This window comes from Rhinolophus ferrumequinum, assembly GCF_004115265.2.
Source record: "Rhinolophus ferrumequinum isolate MPI-CBG mRhiFer1 chromosome 5 unlocalized genomic scaffold, mRhiFer1_v1.p scaffold_110_arrow_ctg1, whole genome shotgun sequence".
Classification (NCBI taxonomy): Eukaryota; Metazoa; Chordata; class Mammalia; order Chiroptera; family Rhinolophidae; genus Rhinolophus; species Rhinolophus ferrumequinum.
In genome coordinates, this window is record NW_022680355.1 from 5,085,146 (window position 1) to 5,109,664 (window position 24,519).

Consider the following 24,519-nt stretch of genomic DNA (forward strand, 5'->3'; position numbering starts at 1 on the left):
TCATCCATATTAGCTTTTCCCCTTCCCTGAGCCGTTTCCCTTCTCCTGTTTCCACTCTACAATCTAGAATTCTTATTCTATTGTATCAGAAGAAAGAAAAGTCCTGTCATTAACTCCTTTTCTAAGAAAGTATCCCCTTAACGAAAATCTGAATTTCTGCTGCGTAAGATGTTTCCACTAAAGTAGCTATTTGTTCTCTTATAAAGTCATCAGAATGTCAGTGCTAGATATTAGGGTCATTGTCTTTCTAGCTACTAGATGCTTCCTCCAAAATTTTGTTCTTAAGTCTTATTCAAAAGTTTCTTCTCTATGAAGGCCACACATCTGGGTTCTTATTCTTCTCTCAATTTTCCTCTGGATCCTAAATCTTGGGCAATCTCAACTTCCAGCTCATTCAGCATGTGTAAAGCACTGGCCTCCTCAACTGTAGTCACCTTCATAAATATTTTTCCTCATTAACCAACTCCCACAGTTACATTAGTGACCTTATCATCCCCTCTGAAAATTTAGGGTTGAAAATTTCATCTAGTCATTATATCTCCTACTTCTTGATTACTCCTTCTAAACCTATTTTCTAACATAATTAATAAGAAAATACAGAGGGTGCAAAAAAAAATGTATAGACATTTTAAGAAAGGAAAACTGTATTAAAATTGTCATACTCAATATATACCGATAACAAAAGATGAATACAAGTCACGTTTGACTTCTGCAATTACAAGAGGTGCTCAAAGTGGTTACCGTCAGTGTCTCGACACTTCTGATTACAGCCAACTACTGCTTGAGCAACGTTGTCCAAAGGGTCCACTTGTATACATTTTTTGGCACCCCCACTATATAATTCTAGGTTTGTGATGCTTCCTGCTTTTTTCCCCCATAAAACAGCCTTTTTTGTATTTCTTCCTAATAATTCCAAATTTAATGATCTAACAACTCAATTCCATTCTCAATCAGCACTTTGAATTATATTATGTCCTTTTCTGTTTTTCATTTTTAACATATATGTGGGCCCTAATCATGAGCCAGGCACTCTGCTAAGTATTTTGTATTTATCATACCATTCTCATAGGACAGATACAACTATCCAGCTTATATTCAGTCATAATGGTTTTATCAGTCTTTAAAACTGAGTTATTATAACCATTTGTATTTTCCAAACTGCTGCTGGTCATGCTTATTGGGACAACTAGAAATATGGTTTATCCCCTTAGCTGGGCCTTCAAGGGTCCAGACACACGTGTTTCCCATCCCCTGGCACTGTTTTTCTACAATCCTTGAATCTTCCAACCTCTCCCTTGAACTTTCTTTACTCTGTCGATGTTCTTCTATCCTTTGAATGAAAAATCAAGCCCTTTTGTAGCAAACTCCCTTAGTTTTCTCTTTTCCACCTCCAAATGTACCTGTGTCTGCAACCAATCTCTTTTTTGTCACCATTTGTCTTAGGAAAACATGCACATTTTTCCGAGAGTAAATGTCTTTCTTGGTCATTTCCGTTCTCAGCTCCTCCCAGTCACTGTTCCATCAAAGTCTTCCCTGTCCTATATCTTCAGTTTCTTTTCTTCCACTACTCATTCTTAGCTCTTGTCACACACACACACACACACACACACACACACACACACACACAAATATGCAGATATCATTTCCTACGAGTTTTGAGCTCCACTAGAGCAAGAGGAGCTTGTCTATTTCCTCTCCAAAGCCTAACACAAAAATTACGAAGGCCGAGAACTATGGAATACAATTAAGTGGAGCTTGAGATAGGTCACATGGTTGCTGGGTCCATGATTGGCAGGCCTGTTACCAGGGAAGTGGACAGGTATAGTTCCTGCTAGTTTCCCTGATAGATGATACTACCTCCAGGATGACAGTCCCGCTGTGCTGGAGCCAGGTCATGGGGTTACTTCTGTTTGTGTTATCGAGTCTGCAGATGGCAGACCTGTTACCAGGCAAGTAGACATGTGTGGCACCCACTGCATCGCAGGGTGTGTCCCAGAGCATGCAGGACTGCCTACAGCAGGGCTGTAGCTGGATCATAGGGCTGCTTCTAGATCTCCAGCAATGTCCAAGATCAACAGGTCGGCTACTAGGTGTGCTGGTGGGTGTGGCTGTCACCAGGTCCTTGGATGGGCATACTTGTCTCCTGACCATGGTAGAGCAAGACTCAAGCCAGGTCACAGGGCTGCCTCAGGGACCACAGTCAGCTGGGCTGTTATAGGGCACACAGAGAAGCATGTCCTCTGCTGGTTTTTGGGTGAGCAGGGTGACCATGGCAGAGCAGGGCTCGAGCTGAGTCACAGGACAGCTTCAGCATCCACAGCCAGGACTAATGTCTAATGTGACAGTCCTGCTTCCAGCGGCACAGATGGGTGTTGCTGGGTCCCTGTATAGGCAGAACTGACTCTTGACCACCATAGAACCATAGAATAGGGATAGAGCCAAGTCACAGGACTGCTTTAGGGCCCATAGTCAAGTCCAAGGTCAGCGGGCCTGTTACTGAGGGCAGACAGGTCTCCTGTCAGATAGAGCTCCAGCTAAGCAGAGCTATATTGAGGCCACTGGGGGAAAGAGCTGCTTTTGGTCTGTAGCCAAGACCGCAGTCAGCGAGCCTGCCACCAAGGTGTGGGACTGCCTTCTCAGAGTGGTCTCCTGGTCTTGGGCTTCAGCAGCTTTTCACAACCTCCTCGCTGGATCCCAAAGCTCCCTCCGAAGGTGCTTTTGTCCCTGGATGGCTGCCAGATCACTGTTTGTACAGAGGGGCTGGGGGATGTGAGCTAGGGACCGACTATTCTGCCATCTTTCTGATGTCACTTTCCTCATACAGAATTTTTAAAGGCTTTCAAGAAGGAAAAAATTTACATTTAGCCTCAGAAACCTTTGGTAAAAAGGATCCTTTTTTTGAGTGTTAGCACTTAGCTAGGAAAACTTTCTTTCCTAGTAACGCTGGGTAAAAGAAACATTATTTTCCCATAAAAGTCAACATTTATCAAAGTTTGATAAATTCCTCTTCAAATTTTCTATTTTTATTGGATGAAAAAGTCCAGAATGGAACACAGTTATCCAATGAAATATGGCTGTAAAAAAAAAAGCAAAAATTTTGATAAAATAAGACCTGCTACAATGAATGTTTGTTGAACAAAGCAAGACAAAGAAGATGAAATAGATCTTTTTCATGTTTCATTTATGTGTGTTCTTCCTCATTCCTCTTCAGAGAATGTGAAACTGTTGATACCAGTAAAACTACTTGCTTTTTCCATCTTTCCTTAGTCTAGATTCAAATGAACAAAAGCAATAAATTAACTCAGATAAAATTCTCCAGGTTTTATAGGACACCCATATTTTTACATTTAGCAGACCATCTTTTTTCTCATGCCCATATTAACATCCTAAGATTAGAAACAGCTAACTCTCAACTTCATTTCAACTTCATGTTAGGTTTTTTGTTGTTGTAACCACCCTCCCCTCTCCAAAAACAAGTGCACTCTCCCGTGATATGAAGGAATACAGAACTATAGCATTTGTCACCACAAGTTACCTGTAGCTTTCTTTCCATTTAGAAGATTGTCCTATGACAGTAGCCGCTCTGTCACTGCAACCAATCTTTACTTTCTGCATGATTACGCCTACATTCTCCCTTTAATTACTTTTGGTTTCCCAGGGCAACGTTTTCTAAAAGGAGACATTCTCCATGCAGTTATACTCTCCAGCAATTCTGAGTCAGCAGAGAAATGTATTTATTTTCATAGAGTGTTTTCTTTAGCCATGTGAGTTTCCAAGGATGTTTGCTATTTTTCTCCTATAATTTGAAACAAAGAGGATCACGGCTTGCTCCATGAGGAAGAAACATTTTACAGGGCTGGTAGGACATTGCTGCTTTTAAAACTATATAAGAAATCATAAAGTATTTTAAACAACAGTGGGGAAAAAAATTATAAGATGCTTGAAGATGTGGTACATATCCACATCATTTTGTCAGGAGTCTAATAAGAGGACAAATGTCAGTCGACACAACGGGAGGGGCAGTAATAGGTAGGATGCAGATTATCTCAGCGTAGGAATTGATTGGTGTCCTGGGATGAATAATAACCTCTCCAATAGCCATGTCCTTCCTGGAATCTCAGCATGTGATATTATTTGGAAGTAAAGTCTTTGCAGATATAATTAAGATATAAATTCAGATGAGGTCATATTTGAGTAGGATTGGCCTTACTACAATATGGTGTCCATGTAAGAAGAAGAGAAGGGACAAAAAAACAAGCACACGTGGAGAACACCATGTGATGAAGGAGACAGAGATTGAAGTAACGCCTGTAGGAGTTAAGGAATGACAGAATTGCCAGCCAAACCGGAAGCTGAGAATAAGGAATGGATGGGTTCTCCTTTAGAGTCTTCAGAGAGAGTGTGGCTCTGTGAAAACCTGGAATTCACACTACTATCCAGCAGAACTGTGTGAGAGCAGGGCTGTAGCTGGATCATGGGGCTGCTTCTGTTGTTATTGATTCATTTCTGTTGTTTCAAGCCACTCCGTTTGGGGTACTTCATGATAGCAGCCCAAAGAAACGAATACAAGTGGCTCCAGTGAGGTCTACATTATAATCCAGAACTGGGTTCACATACTCATTAAACCACTTGCTGTCCATTTGACCTGATTTTCTCCTCCATGAAATGATTATTGCCAAGATTTAGAAAATGTGCCTTGCCCAAAAGTTTCATTCACTATTTCAGGCAATTGAAGAATCATTTAGAAAAATCTAATGATTCTTAAGTAACCTGAGATACCTTGTCTTACAATGAATAACATTCCTAATGGAAAAAATGCTGAGTCTGATGCTTCAGTACATAAATACACAGTAAATAACAACATTTGCTGCTGTGTATTTAAAAATCTAAGGAAAAAACTCTAGTTTGGGGTGGATAAGTTTATGAATAATTTTTCCAACTATTTTTGTTGAATCAAAAGAAAAGTAGATCTTCAGGGAGTGATGGCAGATTCCAAAGAAAAGAAATACTATCCCAGGGCACCTTGATTTATCTTGATTTGGTAAATATAAAGTTACAGCAACTCGCAAGTTGCCAAACAAAATAAAGAATGAAATTCATAAGGAACTCAAAGAAAACAGGCAGCCACGAGTTCTTATTGTGTACATTACCACTGCCAAATGACAGTAGCTGTCACTCCTTCTTCAGTGGAGATTCTCATTCTTGTTTCACATCTCTGGACTTGAACAGCAAGTATCGCTCTGGAACATTTCAAGGACAGATGTGCTCTCTTGAATGCACATTATTTAAAGGTGGAGATGTTTGTCATCTTCATCCTTTATATCATCCTTCAATGATGTATTCTATAGGCCTAGAAGAGTTCCTGTTATACAGTAGTCACTCAATAAATGTGCCCTATGAATAGGGAAATAAATATGTTAAATGAATAGGTAGACGTTGTCACCCACTGAATTTGTATGGTACCTCCTTTTAGTAGCACCAGTGAACTCTCCTCCTTCCAGTCTTGTTCTCAAACCCTTATTTGGGGGAAGAGAGAGAGAGAGAGAGAGAGAGAGAGAGAGAGAGAGAGAGACAGAGAGAGACAGAGAAAGAGAGAGAGATTAGTGAACTGTCCAGTAGGTTTTGTCATTGGGGAAATGAAATGAATTATCTCTTAAGTCCCTTCCAAGTCTGACGTTTTATGATGGTATGGGACCAATTTGTAGAAGAGGATCAGGAAAGCAGAAGGGAGGCACAGAGAATGATACAGAAAGCAGAAAGAGTCCAGAGAGAATGAGAAGGGAGTTAAAAGGGGCCTAGGGGTTAGGGCAGACAGGTAAAGGCAGAAATGTCATTGCAATTAGATGCAGAGTACTTCTCACTACTTGGTGTGTTTGTGAACTTGAGTAAATCAGCCCTCCATTCAGTCAGTGTTTGTTGAGACTACCGTGTGCGGTCCTGGATTTGGATTAGAAGGGCAGATACAAATATAATAGTATCACCTGCTCTCCAGGCATTTACAATCTAAGGAACTATTGGGATCATGATACATGCCTGGAAGTTTAAAGTAGTCTAAAGTGTATTTGAGACTCTCTCTCACTCTAACGTCTTTGAATCTAAGACAGTTTCATTCGACTTGGAGGCAGCAAATTACCAGAAGTAATTTCTTGACACACTGATGACTATTTGTGAGAAATATATAGTGGTGTGCTGGTAAACTACCTCTCAGAAAAGGGGTGGGGGCAGACAGCCCTGATTTGTAGCATTTGCCTATTTCCTTGGTGTCAACACTGCCAGCCTGGTTGATTTCAGGTTGCCAGTGTGACATCACTAGAGGTGCAGTTGGGAAGTGTTGCTCAGTCAGTACAACAGGCTGCAGCGCACAGGGTCAGAGGAGCGAGCCTCGGGAGAGATGGTGCTGCCTCCCTCCCAGCCAGACAGTGGAATGAAAACTGAGGCTGCGGTTCAAGACAGAGCATGAGCACATTTACTTAGCATTAGGAATCAAGAATTATCGTGAAGGAAACATTCCACAATAAGGATATCTGTGACTTTTGTCTCCGTTGACAAAGAGTCCTGCATACCCACAAGGAGATGTCGTTCAGTTTTCCGTGCCTTTCTTTTTTAAAGACCCACTTTGAAACCAGTTTTTTACTCCTCCATTTCCTTACTCGAAGCATACCTCAGGCTGCAAATTCTAAAGATTTCGCCTTTGTCCTCTCCCCCACCCAGGACCATTTTGCTGCTCAAACTCTAGTTCAAAGCCTCCTTGTTACTCATCAGAATTTCTTTAATAACTGCTTAACTGATTAATTTATTGACATGTATCATATATAACTACCAAATTAATCTTCTAGCCTCTATTATAGTGTAAGTTCCAGAAAAATAGACTTGTATCTTTCTTATTCATCACAAAAATAATTTTTTACTGCAAACAAAATCTAGCTTGGGCTAACTTAAGCAGAAAATAAGTTTATTGAAAGGATACTAGAGAGCTCAAATACCAAATGTTTAACTGAGAATCTAAAAGAGAAAAAATGAGTTGGAAATAAGTAAAATTGACTAAATCAGTGGTAAAACCCGCTAACTCCACTGCCTTTGAATAATTGCTTTCAAAGCTGGGCTATCTGCTCCCCTGCCATTACTGTGAATAATCTCTATTTGTCCCTGTGTCACACTCACAAAATTAAAAGAACTTGTGGAAGCATACTATAGACCAAACCCGAGTCATATGTCCATACTTCACAATCTCTTTAGTTATACTTTCATATATAATATCCACACTATCCATCTTTGGTTGAGGTCATTCCTCTCTTTTTCATTTTTTAAATCATAATCAAGCCGAAATATTCTGCAACATATGGACCAAATTATAAAATTGACCAGCAACAATAAATTCTTTATATATATTCTAATAGTGTGAGAGGAAATAAAAGAGAAACTAATCAAAATACACAAATCCATACAAGTTATACAAAAAGAAGAAAAATGCTTCGAGGCCTACTAAATACGTTTTTTATCCTTTAGTACAACTCCTTTCATATCCATCTGTCTCTGTCTACAACATGATCCCTTAAAATGGGATCTCTTTCCTTTCTCTGGTCATGTTCCGTATTCTCTCAACTCTATGTCTTTAGTTTTACTGCTTCTCTGGCTGGGACCACCCTGCCCTTTATCTCCTCTTGTGCAAACCCTTTTCTACTTTTAAGGGCAGAGCAAAAGCTACCTGCGTCATGAATTTATTCTTAATCATCCCCACAGAAAGCCAAACTCTGTTCTAGATTCTCTTAGCCTTACTTTGCACCTCTCCTATAATACATCTTACATGGTATTTTGCGATATGTGTAGCTTGTTTGCTGTCATTTTTAGTTCTTCTACATTGAAAAATCCCCATTGTCATTATTCTGTTAGTTTGTTTTTTTTAATTTTAGCGAGATCTTTAACTTTTTCATGGATTGAGAAGAATAAAAATTTCAAATTAGTATATGACATAGAGTAGATATCCATTTTATATCACAAGGGATATTATAGCAATTGTAGATAAATTATTTAAAATGTGGTTTCAATGCATGGGTCATTTTTATACTTTTGATTCAGTTAGTGACTCATATAGCTAATTTTAAAATGTATAGTGATGAATGTACCAAAAATTGCAAGGCAATGATTATCACTCCATCCTGATTCACTTATTGACTTATAGAATATTATTAAATTTTAAATCTGTTATCGTGGGTCATGAAGTCCTCACAGTCTGTCAAAGGATAGGATGATTCTCCTTAACTCCTGGAAGGGATATTAGATTTAAAGGAGAAAAAACTAAAAAGGAAAACACAAGAACCAGAAAACAGGCATTAAAAGCTAGTACTAAGTAGGCATATGGGATCAAGACTTAGATTCCCTCATGACTGCATTTGGAGAAGCTTGCCCGTTGTACTGTGAGGTGGTCCATTCTTGCTTTCCTGCTGATCATCATGCTGGAAGGAATTTTGTTGAATTGGGAGAAGAAATTCAAATGACAACCATGAAAAAAGTCAGTCCCAATATGAGCCATATGCCATTATGAGCCAAATCCACTAGCCTTACACTGAACCGAACCTGGAGACAAACCACAAATCACTGTCTTAAAGGTGAATGCTTTTATGGAAGCAATAATGTTTACCACATCAACATGTGTATTTATGTATGTATAGTATGTAAGTATACATGTAATATATACTTTAATACATATGTAATATAACGTGTATATGAAATAAAACATGGTGTGGTGATTTAGTAATTTCTCTACCATATGGAAACAATAATCAATTCCTAAATTCCTAGTCATTTTTGGAAATTATCATAGCCGTTACTGACTCTTCACTCAGAAATATTTTACCAGGCTAAGTGTGTCTGAAAGATTCTGGGTGCTTTTCATGGGCAAGATCAATCTGGACCTGTTTTGTTCTCTTGGGCTATTAGAGTCTACTTCTATTGTGGGTTTTCTAATGTCCTGAAACACATGTGTAATTAAGTGGAAAACATCAAGACTTAATGTAAACAAGTTTGTTTGTTTGTTGCCTAAGAAATAGAGTAAGAAAGTGACATTGCTTCACTAAAAAAATCTGTTTTAAGAAAATAGTTTTTTTAAAATTAAAAAAACAAATGACTTCAACGGAATGACCAGTTTTTCTGATAGCATCTTATTGGCATGTGAGAACATTTTACCCAGAAAAGACTGATTACTCTTTGTGGAAATAGTTGGAAATAAGAAAATAGAAAACAACAATAACAACAACAAAAACTTTCTTGGCTTACCAAAAAGTAAATGAGTTTACATGTATGAGATCATCTTTACTAATATAAATGTGTGCAAAATAGAAAACACGAGGCTAGAAAAATAACCAAGTTTGAATAAAAAGGGGTCCAAAAGAATGACAGGCCCATAACTGGGTCTTTTCTGCTGGATGGAGTAGATGATTGATCAAATAGGATGTCAATCCAGACATCTTTGTTTTTTAGACCCTTCCGCTCTTTCTGATTATAACGTAATTAATGTGATGTTTTTTAGGCATGCCTCCTGTTGGATTCCATATGGGGCAAGGTAACCCACCACACTTTAAAATAATCACTCTTAATTGTTTTACTAGAAAGGAATAAAAGCTAGGTGCTTTTGAAAACAATAATATATTCACATACGGCACAGCTAAAAGTAAAGCTACTTATACATAATCCTCAAAAGTAATATTAAGTTAAACAGAACTATATGTATCCTTGTTTTTACTGCCAATGCCGTGTTAACTGGAACTTATGGTGCCATAGCCACTGTCTCTGTTTGGTTGGATCATAGAGATAGTCAAGACATTACAGCTGGGAGATCTCTGAAAGACCACCATAGAATAATAGTTGACGCCTGAGTGGTCTTCTCTATTGCCCACGTCAGTAAGTTGCTTTTCTCTCCTTTGACCTTCTTGAGGCATATAAAACGGGTCTTCCTAAAGTACACAGGAAATTGAACAACATTCCCTCACAGACAGATTGCCTAAAACTCTTTAGATTTCATTCAATTGTATATACAGAGGGTGCCAAAAAAATGTGTACACATTTTAAGAAAGGGAAAAAAACTGTATTAAAATTGTAATACTCAATATATACTGACAACAAAAGATGAATACAAGTCACGTTTGACTTCTGCAATTACAAGAGGGGGGTCCAAGTGGTTACCATCAGCGTATTTTTAATACAGTGTTTTTTTTTCCTTTCTTAAAATATGTAGACATTTTTTTGGCACCCTCTGTATTTATGGTGTGTCATGGAAAGGTAGCTTTCCACTCTCCATTCTCAAGCCTTCTCCACGAAGAAAAAGACCTAAGAAGTAATTAGTGCCCAAACACTCACTCATAATTTCTGTAAGGAAAAGCCTTCCATTCGTAGGACTGACAATGATACTCTCTTTCCTGGCCCCATGCCAGCCAGCAAAGGGTATCATACTGCCATATCTGGAATATTCATTATTTCCTCTGCAATTTTAGATTTTATGGGGATAACATAGGTGAGGCAGAATCAGGTGTCAGGTCATTAAATCCCAGCAGGACAATGGCACTTAATTCTGTAAGGTCACTGGACTTAAACCTGTAAGGCATTGGAAAATGATTTTTGAGAATTCTTCCTTTGGGAAATGTATACTGGCAGCAATGTGAAGCGTGAATAAAAGGGAAATGTATTTAATAATGTTGTCCCTAAGGTTAGAAATCGAGAGTTCAGCATTTAGGGAATTTTTTAACTGCTAAATAAAGTTACAGTTAATATATAATAGAGCTATCAGGGAACAATAGCATTAAATTAGGCCAAGTACGTAATGTGGTCCAACATTGCATATAATAGAGGCCACACCAGCACAAAGAAGTCAGACTAAGAAATGGAGCACCATCTGGAAATGATAAAATAGGAATGAATTGCAATCTACTAGGGTCTCTCTGGGTTTCAGGGCTCATGACAAGAAAGAAACGACCAACAACCTAACATTTCATGTTTTTATATAAGTTTTTGCATTGACATAAGTTTTAGATTATTTTGGGTTGTATGAAGGCTGAAAATTCTTCATTTAGGCAATTTCAGTCACTTGCAGTTATATCACTATTTGTAGTTAGGAAGGAATTCTCTATAATCATGGCACGTATTGATGTTGAGTAAAAGTGATAACTCTTTGGAGGCCTCTTAACACATTCTGTTTCTTCAGCTCTTATTTTCCCTGGTATGGTTAAATATATTCGTGATTTTCTTTCAAGTCGCAGTCTCTGTAGGTACTAGGGGAGAGAAAAAATTCTGATAATAGGGTACTCATCCCTCTACCACAATCTCATGTTTTCTCTCATTTGTGTTGCCCGACATCCGCTCCCCAGCCTCTCTCCTCCAACCTTTCTATCACTAGTGAATAGCTTCACGGTTTCAAGTAAGGTTGTGTGTGTGTGTGTGTGTGTACATGTATGTGCATGTGTGCACATGTAAAAGTGCATACACACAACATTTGCACATATATCAGTGCCTTTCGTAAACTTTGAAACTGTCGGCTCTCTCCTATTATATTTATTGTAGCTTTTTAGCCTTGACTGCCTGAAGCTATTCACTTAGAACATAATTATTGCTTTCTATTTGGTATTCATTCTAAGATACTTAACACCTTCCGTATTGGATCCAACTTCTGGAAACTCCTAGATTTCCTTTACTTTTGTCTCCTCTGTCAGACTTTTTATTCTTATCTTTTGCGTAGCCTTTTGACAAGCTCAACAAGGCCTCCTGACTTATCGTTTATTCCTCATGCTCCTCGCACTTTCCTATATGTACGCGCCAGACTCTTCTATTGCCTTACTCCAAATAGAGGTCACCTTCCATCTTTCCAGGAATGTTTAAACTATTAGGTATTGAAATTCAGTAAGAAAATCAAAATGATTCTCTTATGACTCCACATTAGAGATGACTATTTTTTTAATTAAAAAAGAAATGCTTATTTTTGTACTTCATAAAGGGACTTAAGATAAACAAAATTGCAATTCAAAACAATTCAAATCAGGAATTCTTAGGAATTACACTTAAAAATTATAATTTCCCCTCTCAATAGCTTTTTATGTATTTTTCAATGTTGTTAATGACATACCTGCCAGGGACAAACAATTACCAAATTATAACTGATGCATTACATTTTAACAATGAGCATTTTACCATTTATGTTCTTGAATATGGCAATATTTGGCAAGAGCTTAATTCCTGCTCTTTAAAACTGAATATCCTTGCACATATTTTTTTCCTTTCAAAATAAGCAATTAATTTTGCTTTCACTAACTATGTTACTCATAAAGATAAAAATCCATCAGATTATCCTTGGGCAATTTAGGTTTTTTTTTTGGATTTATATGAAATTCATGAGAACGTTTCATTGTATTTCACTGTAAATCATCAGTAAGAAATAATTTTTATTTCTATAAGAAATATATTTCAACTGCTGCCCCAAACTAAGTGAACAATGAAACTCAACGTTCTGCAGGAGGACAAAGAAGTAACTATAATGTCAGGAGTTGTAACTGGCTACATAGCACAAAATGAATTCGAGGACGGTAATCAGAGAAATTTCTTGGTTACTGGGAATTTGAAAGTTAATTAACAATGACAGTTCCTAAACTCTTTTATCCCACATGGGCTTTTTCCTGTAATAATCTCCTTTCCCTCTCCTGAGATTCACTCTTGGTGTAGCGCGCAGCACTATGCGTTTGACAAGTGTTTACGGGGCGTGTCTTAGTCTGTTCAGACTGCTAAACAGATCAGAGACTGGATGGTTTACAAACAACAAACATGTATGTCTCACAGTTTGTGAGGCTAGGAAGTCCAAGGTCAAGGTGCCAGATTTGGTGTCCAGTGAGAAAAATCCCCTGTGTTCCACCTGCTCATGTCTTCTTTCACCTCAACCCCTGGCAACCATTAATCTTTTTGCTGCATCTACATTTCCCTTTTCCAGAATGTCATAGAGGTAGAATCAGACAATATGCAGTCTTTTCAGAACGATTTTTTTTCACTTAGTAATATGCATGTAAAGCGGTGCTAAGATTTTCAGTTTATAAAAGACAACACTTGATAGTTTTCGTTGTTTACAGAATGGTATGAAAAGATATAACCTATAATAATTAGGTAATTCCATAGGTGACACTCTAGAATAAATACATCAATATTAAAATTTTAGGCAAATTTTTTTACTTCTCAAAGAGGATATGCAGTAGAACTCTTTTACTTCGAAAGATAAACATTGTACATCTTTCAGGAGTACACATTTTACTTGAAATGAATACTGAAGGAAGCCTGGTATAATAAAAAGCATGTGTATACAGAACTTTCGGTAGATAAAACAAGGAACTTAAAAGAAATGTTGCACCAGAGGACAGTGCAACAAAACCCCTGCAGACCTCTGCTTCTGAGACTCAACCCCACCAGGGTCATAAGAGCCAAATTCCCCAAGTGGAGGCCACCAAGAAACAGTTGATAAACTGTATACCGATAAAAGAACAATTCCTCTAAGTTCTATAATTGTTCGTGCCCAATTGTTCGTGTGGACAAGGGCTTCTCTCTAAGAACCCACTTAGACTCCCTTAGGTGTGCAAATTCATATTCCTCTTGTATCAGAAATATTTCAATGGAAAAGTTGAGAAGTGATTCAGGAGGAATTTAATTTCAAACAAGATACATTTTGATGGTTGGATACTATGCCGGTTTTCATGAACAAAGACTCCCTAAGCCATCCCATGGATCTCAGATACACGGCTTTGATCATACAGTTTGTATCTTAAATACATCCTGGATATATAACCACCCCTGAATGAGTGGAGAGGGAGAACTTTCAAATTTCATTTTTAAAATGAATTCATAATACATCTTTATGAAATAAATCATTCTCATATAATCTATAAATAAAAGTAGTTTAAAAATGTGAAGAACTCAAACTCCTGAACTGGTCCTCTCTACTATCGTTTTTTTCTCCCCTTAATATACTGATGAGCCCATCAACAGCTGTCACAGAGACAATTTGGAGAATAAGAACAGTTCCACTAATATTGCTGCATATTAGTACAGTGTATGAGACTCTATGCTCACACTTTAAGTTTTTACATAGAGTTGACTTAAACTTTTGCTGCAGATTAGTTTCATGTGATGAAAGTTTATTAAACTGACATTATATCTTTGGATACTCAGAACTCATAGACATCAGGATCCTCGTTTGTAGAAAGAGTTGGTTGGGTTTGAACCACATTATCTTCAAGATTCCTGTTGCTGTAGTGTTCTGCCTTAAATTATGACTTCATCTGCACTTCATGTGTGGCAGCACATGACCTCAAGGCCTTGAGCTAGAATCAAGACCCAACACCAGAGGACAGTGCAACAAAACCCCTGCAGACCTCTGCTTCTGAGACTCAACCCCACCAGGGTCATAAGAGCCAAATTCCCCAAGTGGAGGCCACCAAGAAACAGTTGATAAACTGTATACCGATAAAAGAACAATTCCTCTAAGTTCTATAATTGTTCGTGCCCAAAGTACCTAACTGACTCTATAAAAGTATCTTTACTCTCAAGGAGAATCTGATGTTGAGGTCAAATTTTAGACACATGAATCGGAATTTTTCTTTAATTTGAAAGTATCGTTTTTCATGACAATGATGCCCCTTTTAAGAATGTGTTTCTCAGGTTAAGATAAGGCCTGTTCGCTAATCGTGTTTGTATGTTTTGTAGAGTTCATATTATTCCTAATTGGAAATTAATTTACTTAAATTACCAAAATGTTTCATATTTATCCAAGAATACATGTATCCTACAATGTTTCGACCCTGGTCAGAGAGAAAACTCTCCTGATGCCAAAAATGACTTGACTTGTTCTCTTTTTTAGGCCCTGTAACAACACAGCCACCACCATGTGAAGCTGATCAATTTTCTTGTGTCTATGCACTCCAGTGTGTCCCTCTCTCAGGGAAATGTAATGGACAGGAAGATTGCATAGACGGATCGGATGAAATAGATTGCTCTCTCAGCCCCACTCCTCAGCTTTGCAGTAACATGGAGTTCCAGTGTTCTACCCACGAGTGCATCCCATCCCTCCTGCTGTGTGATGGAGTGCCTGACTGTCACTTTAATGAAGATGAATCCAGCTGCTGTGAGTCATTTCACTAACTCAGTGTGCCATGGAAGAAATGTTTGGGAATGACAGAGAGAGCTTGACAGACAAAGCAGAGTTCTCTGGAGTCCTAACTTGAAGTATCATCAGTAACGTAGATGTTTGTGTTGTGTTGCTAAACAAAGCATGTAGCCCTTGCTTAGCATTTCTGGAAACATTCTGGAGGTAGTCACACACATCTCTGTTAAGCTTAGCTGATTTCCTTTCTTATTTACATCTGGGTCATTCATATAAGGATGCTCTTACGTGTTGGTTATTTTCTTAACCAATGTTTGTGGAAATGGATTGAAGTTGTGTAATTATAATTTCTTCCCACTATAATGTTCATGAAGATGCTCAAAAAAAAGGCTAAGGGCACATGTCCATTTTAATGAATATTTGCAGTTAGGGGTTGGCCTGGACAACTACCTGGGTAAGTATAATGTCATTAAGAGCCCGCGTAATAGGAATTCCTTGTCACTTACTACCTGTGCAAACTTGGGAGAGTTGTTCAGGTCAGTCTCATCATCCATGTGATAACCTACCTTACAGGGCTCTGAGGATTTGAGAGAATACATATAATATCCCCAGCCCTTCATTGATTACCTGCTATTTTTATTATAACTAGCCTATGCCAGATAGGGAAGGAAGGGTTTTCGTTAAGTAATTACACAAATCTTTAAGGTGATCACATGATCATGGTAGAGTCAAAGCACCACTAACATTTTATATAATGATTTGTTTTTATATTATACTGCACTATCTTATATTTTTTGGCAAGGGCTGCAGTGATAGAATTCCGTAAACTATATGTTAATGACCACATTTTGGGGTGGCGGGGAGGGAGGTGGTAAACAGCAATTTGAAATATAACCATATGTTTGCCACCCAAAGTCAGACACAATGTGGTAGATAGATGATGTATTACAGAATTGTACTCCTGAAACCCATGTAACTTTACTAACCATTGTCACCCCAATAAACTTTAATTAAAAAAAAAAAAGAAATGTAATCATAAGAGGGGATCTTTGAAAGAAATATAAGGCAATTTCAGCACCCTGTTTAGTGCGGGCATCAGAATTATGATAACTATTGAAAAAAGAGTAAAGATGAATGAAGGAAAAAGGAAACAGCCCTAGGATGTTTAAAAGCTTTAGCCTTAAATCTGTGAACTTCTTTTCCTGGTTTAGCCTTAGAGATTGGTTTTCTGTCTCTCTGTTATTTAGTACAGGTATATTCTTTCTGCAATAAAGCCAACTTGCCAGGTCTTATATTTTCTTAGAGGCAAGGTAAACAAATGGAAGCAAATAAAGAAAAGGAAGCCTGCCAAATTGCTTATCCATGTTCCCATCAAGGCCTTATTATAATTTGGCTGGTAGAAATCTTATTAAGTTCTGTATAGTCATATGATATTTGACTTCAAATAACAATGCTGTTTAAAGAGAAGCTTAGAAAAGTACTGTATCCTTATACTTTTAGACATTTGTTGAAAATTGGTGTTTGATGAGGTGGCAACATATGAAGTTCTGCTCTTGAAGGGAAATAAGTCCACGTTGGATGTAGACTGTTATGAGAGAATTGCTTCTATCCATCTCTAAAATATTTAATTGAGTCATGACTGTGTGTAAAAATGAACGATGGACAAAATGCTGGAGCCAAATTACGGAATAAAGCATCCAATGATGGCAATTTACCTAGCAGTTAAAGGTATAATATTTTTTTTCTAGGCTCACCTACTGATTTAGAATTATATTTTGTAAATTCACATTCATGCATTCATTCATAAACTTTCATAAAGAATGTAATTTATACCACATATTGTATTGGGCATTAATGATACAGATGGATATGGTATTGTACCCACTCAGTCCATACATACATTATATATTATTGAAGGAGATTATTAAGTGATAGTTGGGAATACCATGTGGTAAGTTCTGTGACAGAGGTAAACACAGGGCTTGTAAACATATAGAGTAGTGTCTAACTATGGGGCTAGGGAGTCTGTAAATTTGAACAAAAGCCAAATTTGGAAAAACAAGTAGTAATTAAGTAAGCAAAGTAGAGATGCTTGATTCTAGTGAAGAATGTTCCAAGAAGAGAGAAAAAGTTGTTGATTGAAGTACATTTCATATAACAAGAAGAGTTTGTGGTGAGAAAATGTAGAAATAAGTCTGGAGAGATACGGAGGGACTAGATCTCGAGAAGTCCTCACCCATCATGCCAGTGCTATGCAAATGTCCAGGTAGTAATTGGGATGGCTTGGAATGAGCAAGGGGGACTGGTTAGGAGACGTTACAGTTGAAATATAAAGAGATTGATAAGATAATGGAGTGAGGTAAAGATAGGAATAGATTTATGAGACCGTCACGTGAAGAGGAAGAGAAAGTAATCAATAATGGTTTCCAAATTTCTGATTTGGGCAACAGGACAGTGAATCTGCCTTTTCCTGAGCTGGGGAAAATAGGAAGAGAAGGACCTCTTAGGGTATGAATGTGGCTTCATTTTTAAACATATTGTATTTGTGATATCTGTGGGACATCCACATGGAAATGTTCCGAATGTATTTAGAAATGGATGTCTGGGGCTCAGGAAAGAGAAAAAGCAAGATATATACAGATATGGCCATAAGTATATAATGACTGAAGCTGTGAGTATAGATAACGGAGAGAGGAAAAAGATAAGGTAGCAGACAAAATACTAAGGCACATCTAAAAGTTAAAAACCAAACATTGAAAGATACTGAGATGTGGTCATAGACATCTCAGGACAGCAAAAAGAGACCAATGATCTTAAATCAAAGGTAGAAAGCCTTGAGTTTCAGAGAGTATTCACAGCTTGGGATGTTCCTGAGAGATTAGACCTAAAAAGCATAGATGGGGAAAAGCAAAAAGTGGTTCCCAGTGACGTTGGAGACAGAACTTGCCGTGGAATGGGAGGGAAGAATTCTGGAGTCAGTCTTTTGTAGAGAAAAAGAGGAATGGCAAAGAGAAATCGATTGTAGTCAACTCTCTCAAGAAGTTGACATTTAAAGTGGGATGTAGGACAAAATAAGAGGTTTGTTTGGTTGGTTGGTTTGTTTGTTTTGAGAGGCCTGCTCATGTTTAAAAGTTGTAGGAATAGGATTCTGGGATGTTTACAATTTTAAGCAGCGAAATCAATAACAATTGATATTTGAAGACCTTTGATTCTTGCAAAAATAAATGTTCTAGTGATCAGAATGCTTAAACATATCTGTGGTGAATTCAATATTTAAAAGTGATTCATATTTAATATTGCCTCTCATTGGAAACATCTTGTTTTAATGAACTGAAGTGATACTTCTTTTATAAAAATATCTCCTTTCCCTTAAAAAAAAAATGAAAAAGATACGAGTGGTTTAATTATATGGGAAAATAGCACAAAACTAGGAACATTCTTCTTACTGACAGCACTCTATTTGCCAAGATTTCAGGATTTCATCTGATGTTGATATTCTGTAAATATTCTGTTAAGAAATACATGGCACATTGATACTGTAAATTTGAGAATATTTTAATGAAGCGATTACTTATTAGGAAATAGTATGCATAGGGAAACTGAAAAGGATAGTAAGAGTGGGGCTTTTATCACTCATAGACCAAAGGGTGTGAGAGGAGGGGACTGTTGTCTGAATCTGGAGTTAAATACGTCCATCTGAGAAAAGATGTACTCTTTGGTTAAGAAGTGATCTCACAATCTCTTCCCTTTGTATAGTATTAATCTTCTGTTGGTGCTACTCATTGACCAAACCTTACCATAAGCCAAACCTAATCCTAATCCAAAAGCAAAGAAACTTGTTGATGTGTCCTTAGAGTTCAGCCTTCCAGGACCTATAGCAGGAAGAGGAGGTAGAGGATGGCTCAAGAGAGGCAATGGAAGCTCTCCATCAATGATGGAAAAACAAAGAGGGAAGAGGATAATTTGCCTACTTTCTAACTTTATTCCTGTAATAGTCAGTGTGTCCTATGAGGTTGAGTGCCATTTCTGAAGAGCGGGAATGGGTCATGCTCCTAAGATTTGTGGGTCAGCATTTATCAGTGTTTTTATTACTGACCTTTATGTTACCTATGACCCCAGCCTCCTACGGTGTTCTTCTCAATGACAGCGTAAAGAATATCTTCTGCATTTGACATTCCCCCTTCTTAAAAAGTGTCCCTTAGTTTACTCAACATTAAAATCATGGCGATTAAATCATTTTACAGAGGTATTGGAGTATTAAAGGAGTGAATATGCTAAAGTGCATAGTACATACACAATGAATTATCATTATGCTTTCCCCATTAGATTATTATTATAGTTTTATTAAAAATTATTTAAACTGCTAAGATATTTCAATAAGAGTAGTGGTTGGATTTAATTCAAAGATGAAATGAATAGTCACACTGCTCTGTGTTAGGTATGTTTATGCCTCGAAGAGTTGTAGCCTTCATTCTCATGGCCCAAAGACTATGTTTATTCTGCTGTCAGAAATGTTAATCTGCGGCCTACATGAGTTTTTATTTCAGTGTTCAATGGTTGCACATCCATAGTCATACTTGCTTTACTTTTGGGTATATTTTTATGCATAAGTTATAATCCATTATAGGAATTTTCCTCTAGGGAAGTAACTCCAATGAAACATTCATGAATTGTTTATCTTTAATGTATCATACACCCGAGTAAATGAGTTTAAAGTCACAAAATGCTCTGTGTTACTTAGTTTTTTTTTAGGTAAGAAAGAGTATCAACCTCTAGGATGATGGCAGATTGAAATAGGTATTTTTATAAACAGTAAACCGTAATGTTTGAAAGAGAATGTGGACAATGTAGAAATTGTCCAGAGAAAATCTGAGTTTCCTATACATTTTACATATAGCTTATTTGGACTAAGTTTGGAAATTTTCTTTGCTGTATATGTATTAATAACAGAGGAGAAAAAGACAGTAATGTTTCAATCTGTTTTCCTATATTCAGTAAAACGTCTTTTGCTGTGTGGGTGTCAATAAATATTCATTGTATTAATAATTTATTTCCTACTTTTAAAAAGAAATTGATAAATATCCATTAACTTTAATATTATACTACTTAAAATACCACAGAAACTATAAGTTTAGTTTTTAATCTCATAAAGTCTAAACTGTAGACTGTATGAAACTGTCTAAACTATAAACTTCCTATCAAAAGGAAAAAAGTAAAACATTTTATAAATTGAAAACATTTATTTTCTTATATAGATATATTTGTATATCTTTCAATGCTATTGAACCATAATTGAGGATTTATACTACTTATAAGTTATAACTCTTCATTGTACAATCAACTTGAAATAAGCTATCGGTTACACTAGAAATTGGGTGAAGGAATATGGATGGATTAGTATTTCTGAAAGTAGCATTAAAAGTAATGCTTTACAAGTAAATGAGTAGTATCTATTATCTTTATATACAAATTTCAACGTATTATATTATTTACAACCTTAAAACTATCATAATTTGATCTCTCATCCCCTTGGAACACAAACCAATGATAATAAAAATATGTATACATACACACATAGACACACAGATATATAGACGCGTACATATATACATATATAATATACACACATTTCTTTTTATAAACATCTCTTCATCTTAGAAGAATTGGAAAATTTGCTATTTCCTAGTTAACTTGGTTTGCAATATGATTTACCATGTCAATGTGTATCCTAAAAGTTATTTAACCCTTTGGAAAAGCTTAAAGTTGATCTCGTCCCCTGAAACTGTAGTCGTTTCTGTAACCTGGTTTCAGCCTTGCTTCTTACACAAACTCCCTAGTCAAAGGCAAACTGCTTGACTCGCTGTTCCAATTTCAAGTTCATCGATTCCCCATCTATCTAGACTTTATTCCCAACTGGCTTTTCTTTGGAAACATTACAATTTAAAACAGATCTCAAGGCATTACAATTTAAAACAGATCTATATTTTTGACTTCCAGTCTTTACAGGTCTCACCGCACTAAAGGAATCGCTTGTTTTCACAATGCTTATCTATACCAACGCTGTGCCAACTAAGTCTGGCCTTCTGGCATTTCTTTTATTATCATTTTGAACTGTTGACCGTTCTTGTATTATTATCTTGCTTTAGTTGCTGTATATGTTCTGATCTCTCTTTTTAAAAATGCCTCCTCTGCATTCCAGTGGAAGTGCTAAGTAAGCACAGTGTCTTCTGTGTAGTGGCAGCTCACTAATATTTATTGGTGTTGAATTGATGTTCCAACATAGCTTGCGGGAGAGCTGAATGAAAAGTGTCACTTTTTAACTTTTCAGAGCCCGTATTTTTACACAATGGACATGCATACTTTAAGAACATCATTGTTACATCCAAGTTGAAAATAAATTTTGATAAGCAGTTCACAAACTAAACTGTGTCACTAACCTATACCAACTGAAACAAACATTTTCTTCCAGCCTAGAAATACACTTGAAGAAAAGAAACATGTGTGACATAACTGACAAACACATGGGGACCCACACATGGGGATCTTTATTCCTCTGTCTTCTAAACTATCCATTTAGCTTAAGAAGTTTAAACTTAATTTTCTTTATTGTAGTAGAACTAACTTCCAAGATCAACCCTTTTTAAATTTTTAGCAGCAGGTTTGGATTAAAATGTGCAAATAAGCTACTGTATGGAAGTGCATTAAATATATCGGAGAAAAGCAGAGTTGATTTTATTGAACTTGGGGTGAGCACCAGAACCTCAGCTATTCACTGCCGCCATCCACATCTCTCTGCAGAGCTCTAGGACTCAAAGGAACAGGATTAGAGATGCCCTGTAGACTAATATTGTTATGATTTAGCGCTTTCTAAATCTATCCAGTATTTCTGACAAGATGGTGCAGTGAGTTCATGCTTTGACACTTTCCCTGTACTCCAAACACATAGCAATGCTAGACAGAAGAGCTGTTACATAGCTTGGAGACGTCAAATATCAGCATGGCACACAACTGGGGTAGAACCAGAGAAAACAGAGATCAGGCCTGACCCCCAGGCCTGCTGGTTTCCAGGTTGTCAAGCAATCAGGAGACTAGAGACATATGATGACAGCCTGGAATGAAGGGTTCTGGCTCAGCCCTAACTCGTAAAAGGAGACTACAGCATAGCCTGCTGCTTTATAGGAAGTTGTATAATCCTAGAGAGACTAGACAATGACAGGGAGGCATCCAAGAATACAGTTTCAGGACTAAGAATAGCATCCAAGGGTGGTCAGGTAATTCACAGGAGTAGATTTCCCCTGAACTGTCAGTACTCTTGACAGGCATCAATAAAGACGTTTTTCTTAAACAGCCAAGGTCTTGTGAGCAGGATCTATGCTTGTTCCTTGAGATCCGGCCAACAAGAGGCTCTGGGATTAGTAAAATACCTACACCACGCACTGACACAATGCTATAAAAGCAGTCATAGTACATTGAGCTGCCGTGACCTACATTGTCACCCAGATCCAACCGGAACCCAGGAACTACCCATGATTCATGTAACCCATTTGGAAATTGGTAAACATTCAGACAAGTTACGGTCCCTGTCAATTGCACATGGTATCAGGACATTAGGGTAGAAACATAGCACAGAGATCTGCCTCGACATAAAGGTTGACTCCTCATCTAAAACCAATTCAGACTATATAGTACACACAATGCATTTTATGCATAATGCACAGCTGGGAAATGATTCTATCAACAAACTTCTTTTTGAAGAAATTTTCAGTTTATTAAATTTTCAGTTTATTACATTTATGAAATTGAAAATTTCTTCCAAAAGAAGTCTCACAGTATATAATTTAAGTATAGGACTAAAAAAATGAGGGGTTATACAATGCACTGCCTTATCACTTCGTTAGAAGAAATTCATTAAAAAAAAGCTGACGGTGATTGTTGTGTTTTGCAGCCAATGACAGCTGTTCTGATGGAGCTTTGCTGTGTACATCCTCTAACAGCTGTGTCCCACGTCACAAGCGCTGTGATGGTTTTGCCGACTGCATGGACTTCCAACTTGATGAGTCCAGCTGCTCAGGTACTCCATTTCCAAGAAAATATTCTTTACAATATAAGACAGTAACTTAACCCACAGACAATAATCACCTTAAAACTTGAAATTCCAATTACTAGCAAGCATGGAATGATTGAATTTCTATTATTGGTCTGGGAAGGAAGAAGAATGTTAACATTTAAATTTTATAAATATGCGATATAATGAATTTATGCTTATTCTATATAAACAATGTTTGCAAAATAAAGAAAAATCAAGCAATTGCTTTTAACTTACTATAACATATTTTAAGATTATTGGTATTTCATCATCTCTTTGAAGTAAATTGCTTGGTTTTATAACAAGGAAACCCTACACAATCTAACATGTTATGAACTTTTTAAACCTTGTCACTTTCTTTCACTTTTTAAGAAGAGCTCCCTATCTGCATGATTTAGTCATGTTTAAAAGTCAGTTTATTAAAATTTTAAACATTTTTTTCTTCTTCTGACTCTGGAACATTTACAAAAGCTGATAATATATATTTGTGATTGTACTTTTATGAAAACTGCTTTAAAATTCTCTAATTTATTGTAGTCTATTATGAAAATATCTGCTGAGTAATTGAATTTGTATTTCATGTAGGAGATATATAAAATAATAGACAGTTGAGACAATATAAATCTGTCACAACCAAAAGATAATATAAATTGGTGATCAAGGTATATTCTATCATAGTTTCTAAATAAATTGTAGATAATTCCTATTGAAAGTAAGACTATATTCTTTGTGTCTTTCAAGGGAGAAGAACATTATGAGATAACAGACAAAACATAATTATAATCAAATCATAGTATAAAAAACTTCATTGTTATGCTGCTGAAAATGAATACTCACACAGCCTGAATTTTATGAATACGAAAGGAAATCAAGAAGTGGGCAAATCTATTCCCATAAAATATGCAAAGATGAATGCTCTTTGGCATTATTTCTCTACTAGGAATGCATATACAAAAGATTAGATACCTAAAAGGAAATATTCTTGCTCTCTTTTCGAGAGTAAGAATAATATTAATGAGATAGTTCCATTCCTTCAAAATATTATGACACAGCACTTCTGTCTAGTTCCCAAATTTATTAACATAAAGAGATTTTCTTCACCATAGTTCTATATGAGAACAAATATAATATGTTAGGGTTTGTTGTCAGCTTTAAAAATATGGTCAGAAAAACAGAAGACCTGCCATTCATACTGAGTGACAGACAACCTGTAAATAGTAATATGGAACACATTTTTGGTCATTTACCAATTCATTTATAGTTCATTTACAAAATATGGGTCACATTGCTACAGCTTTTGGGTTAGAGTAAA

General features: G+C 36.7%; 1 protein-coding gene across 1 annotated transcript in view; it reads left to right on the forward strand.

Moving 5' to 3' along the window:
- Nucleotides 1-24,519, forward strand: part of MALRD1 (MAM and LDL receptor class A domain containing 1) — a 534,334-nt gene that overhangs the window by 416,970 nt on the left and 92,845 nt on the right. The window contains exons 34-35 of the mRNA XM_033100523.1: nucleotides 14,879-15,142; nucleotides 23,067-23,192. Coding sequence (XP_032956414.1) covers nucleotides 14,879-15,142; nucleotides 23,067-23,192 — 390 coding nt within the window. The remainder of the gene's footprint in view (nucleotides 1-14,878; nucleotides 15,143-23,066; nucleotides 23,193-24,519) is intronic.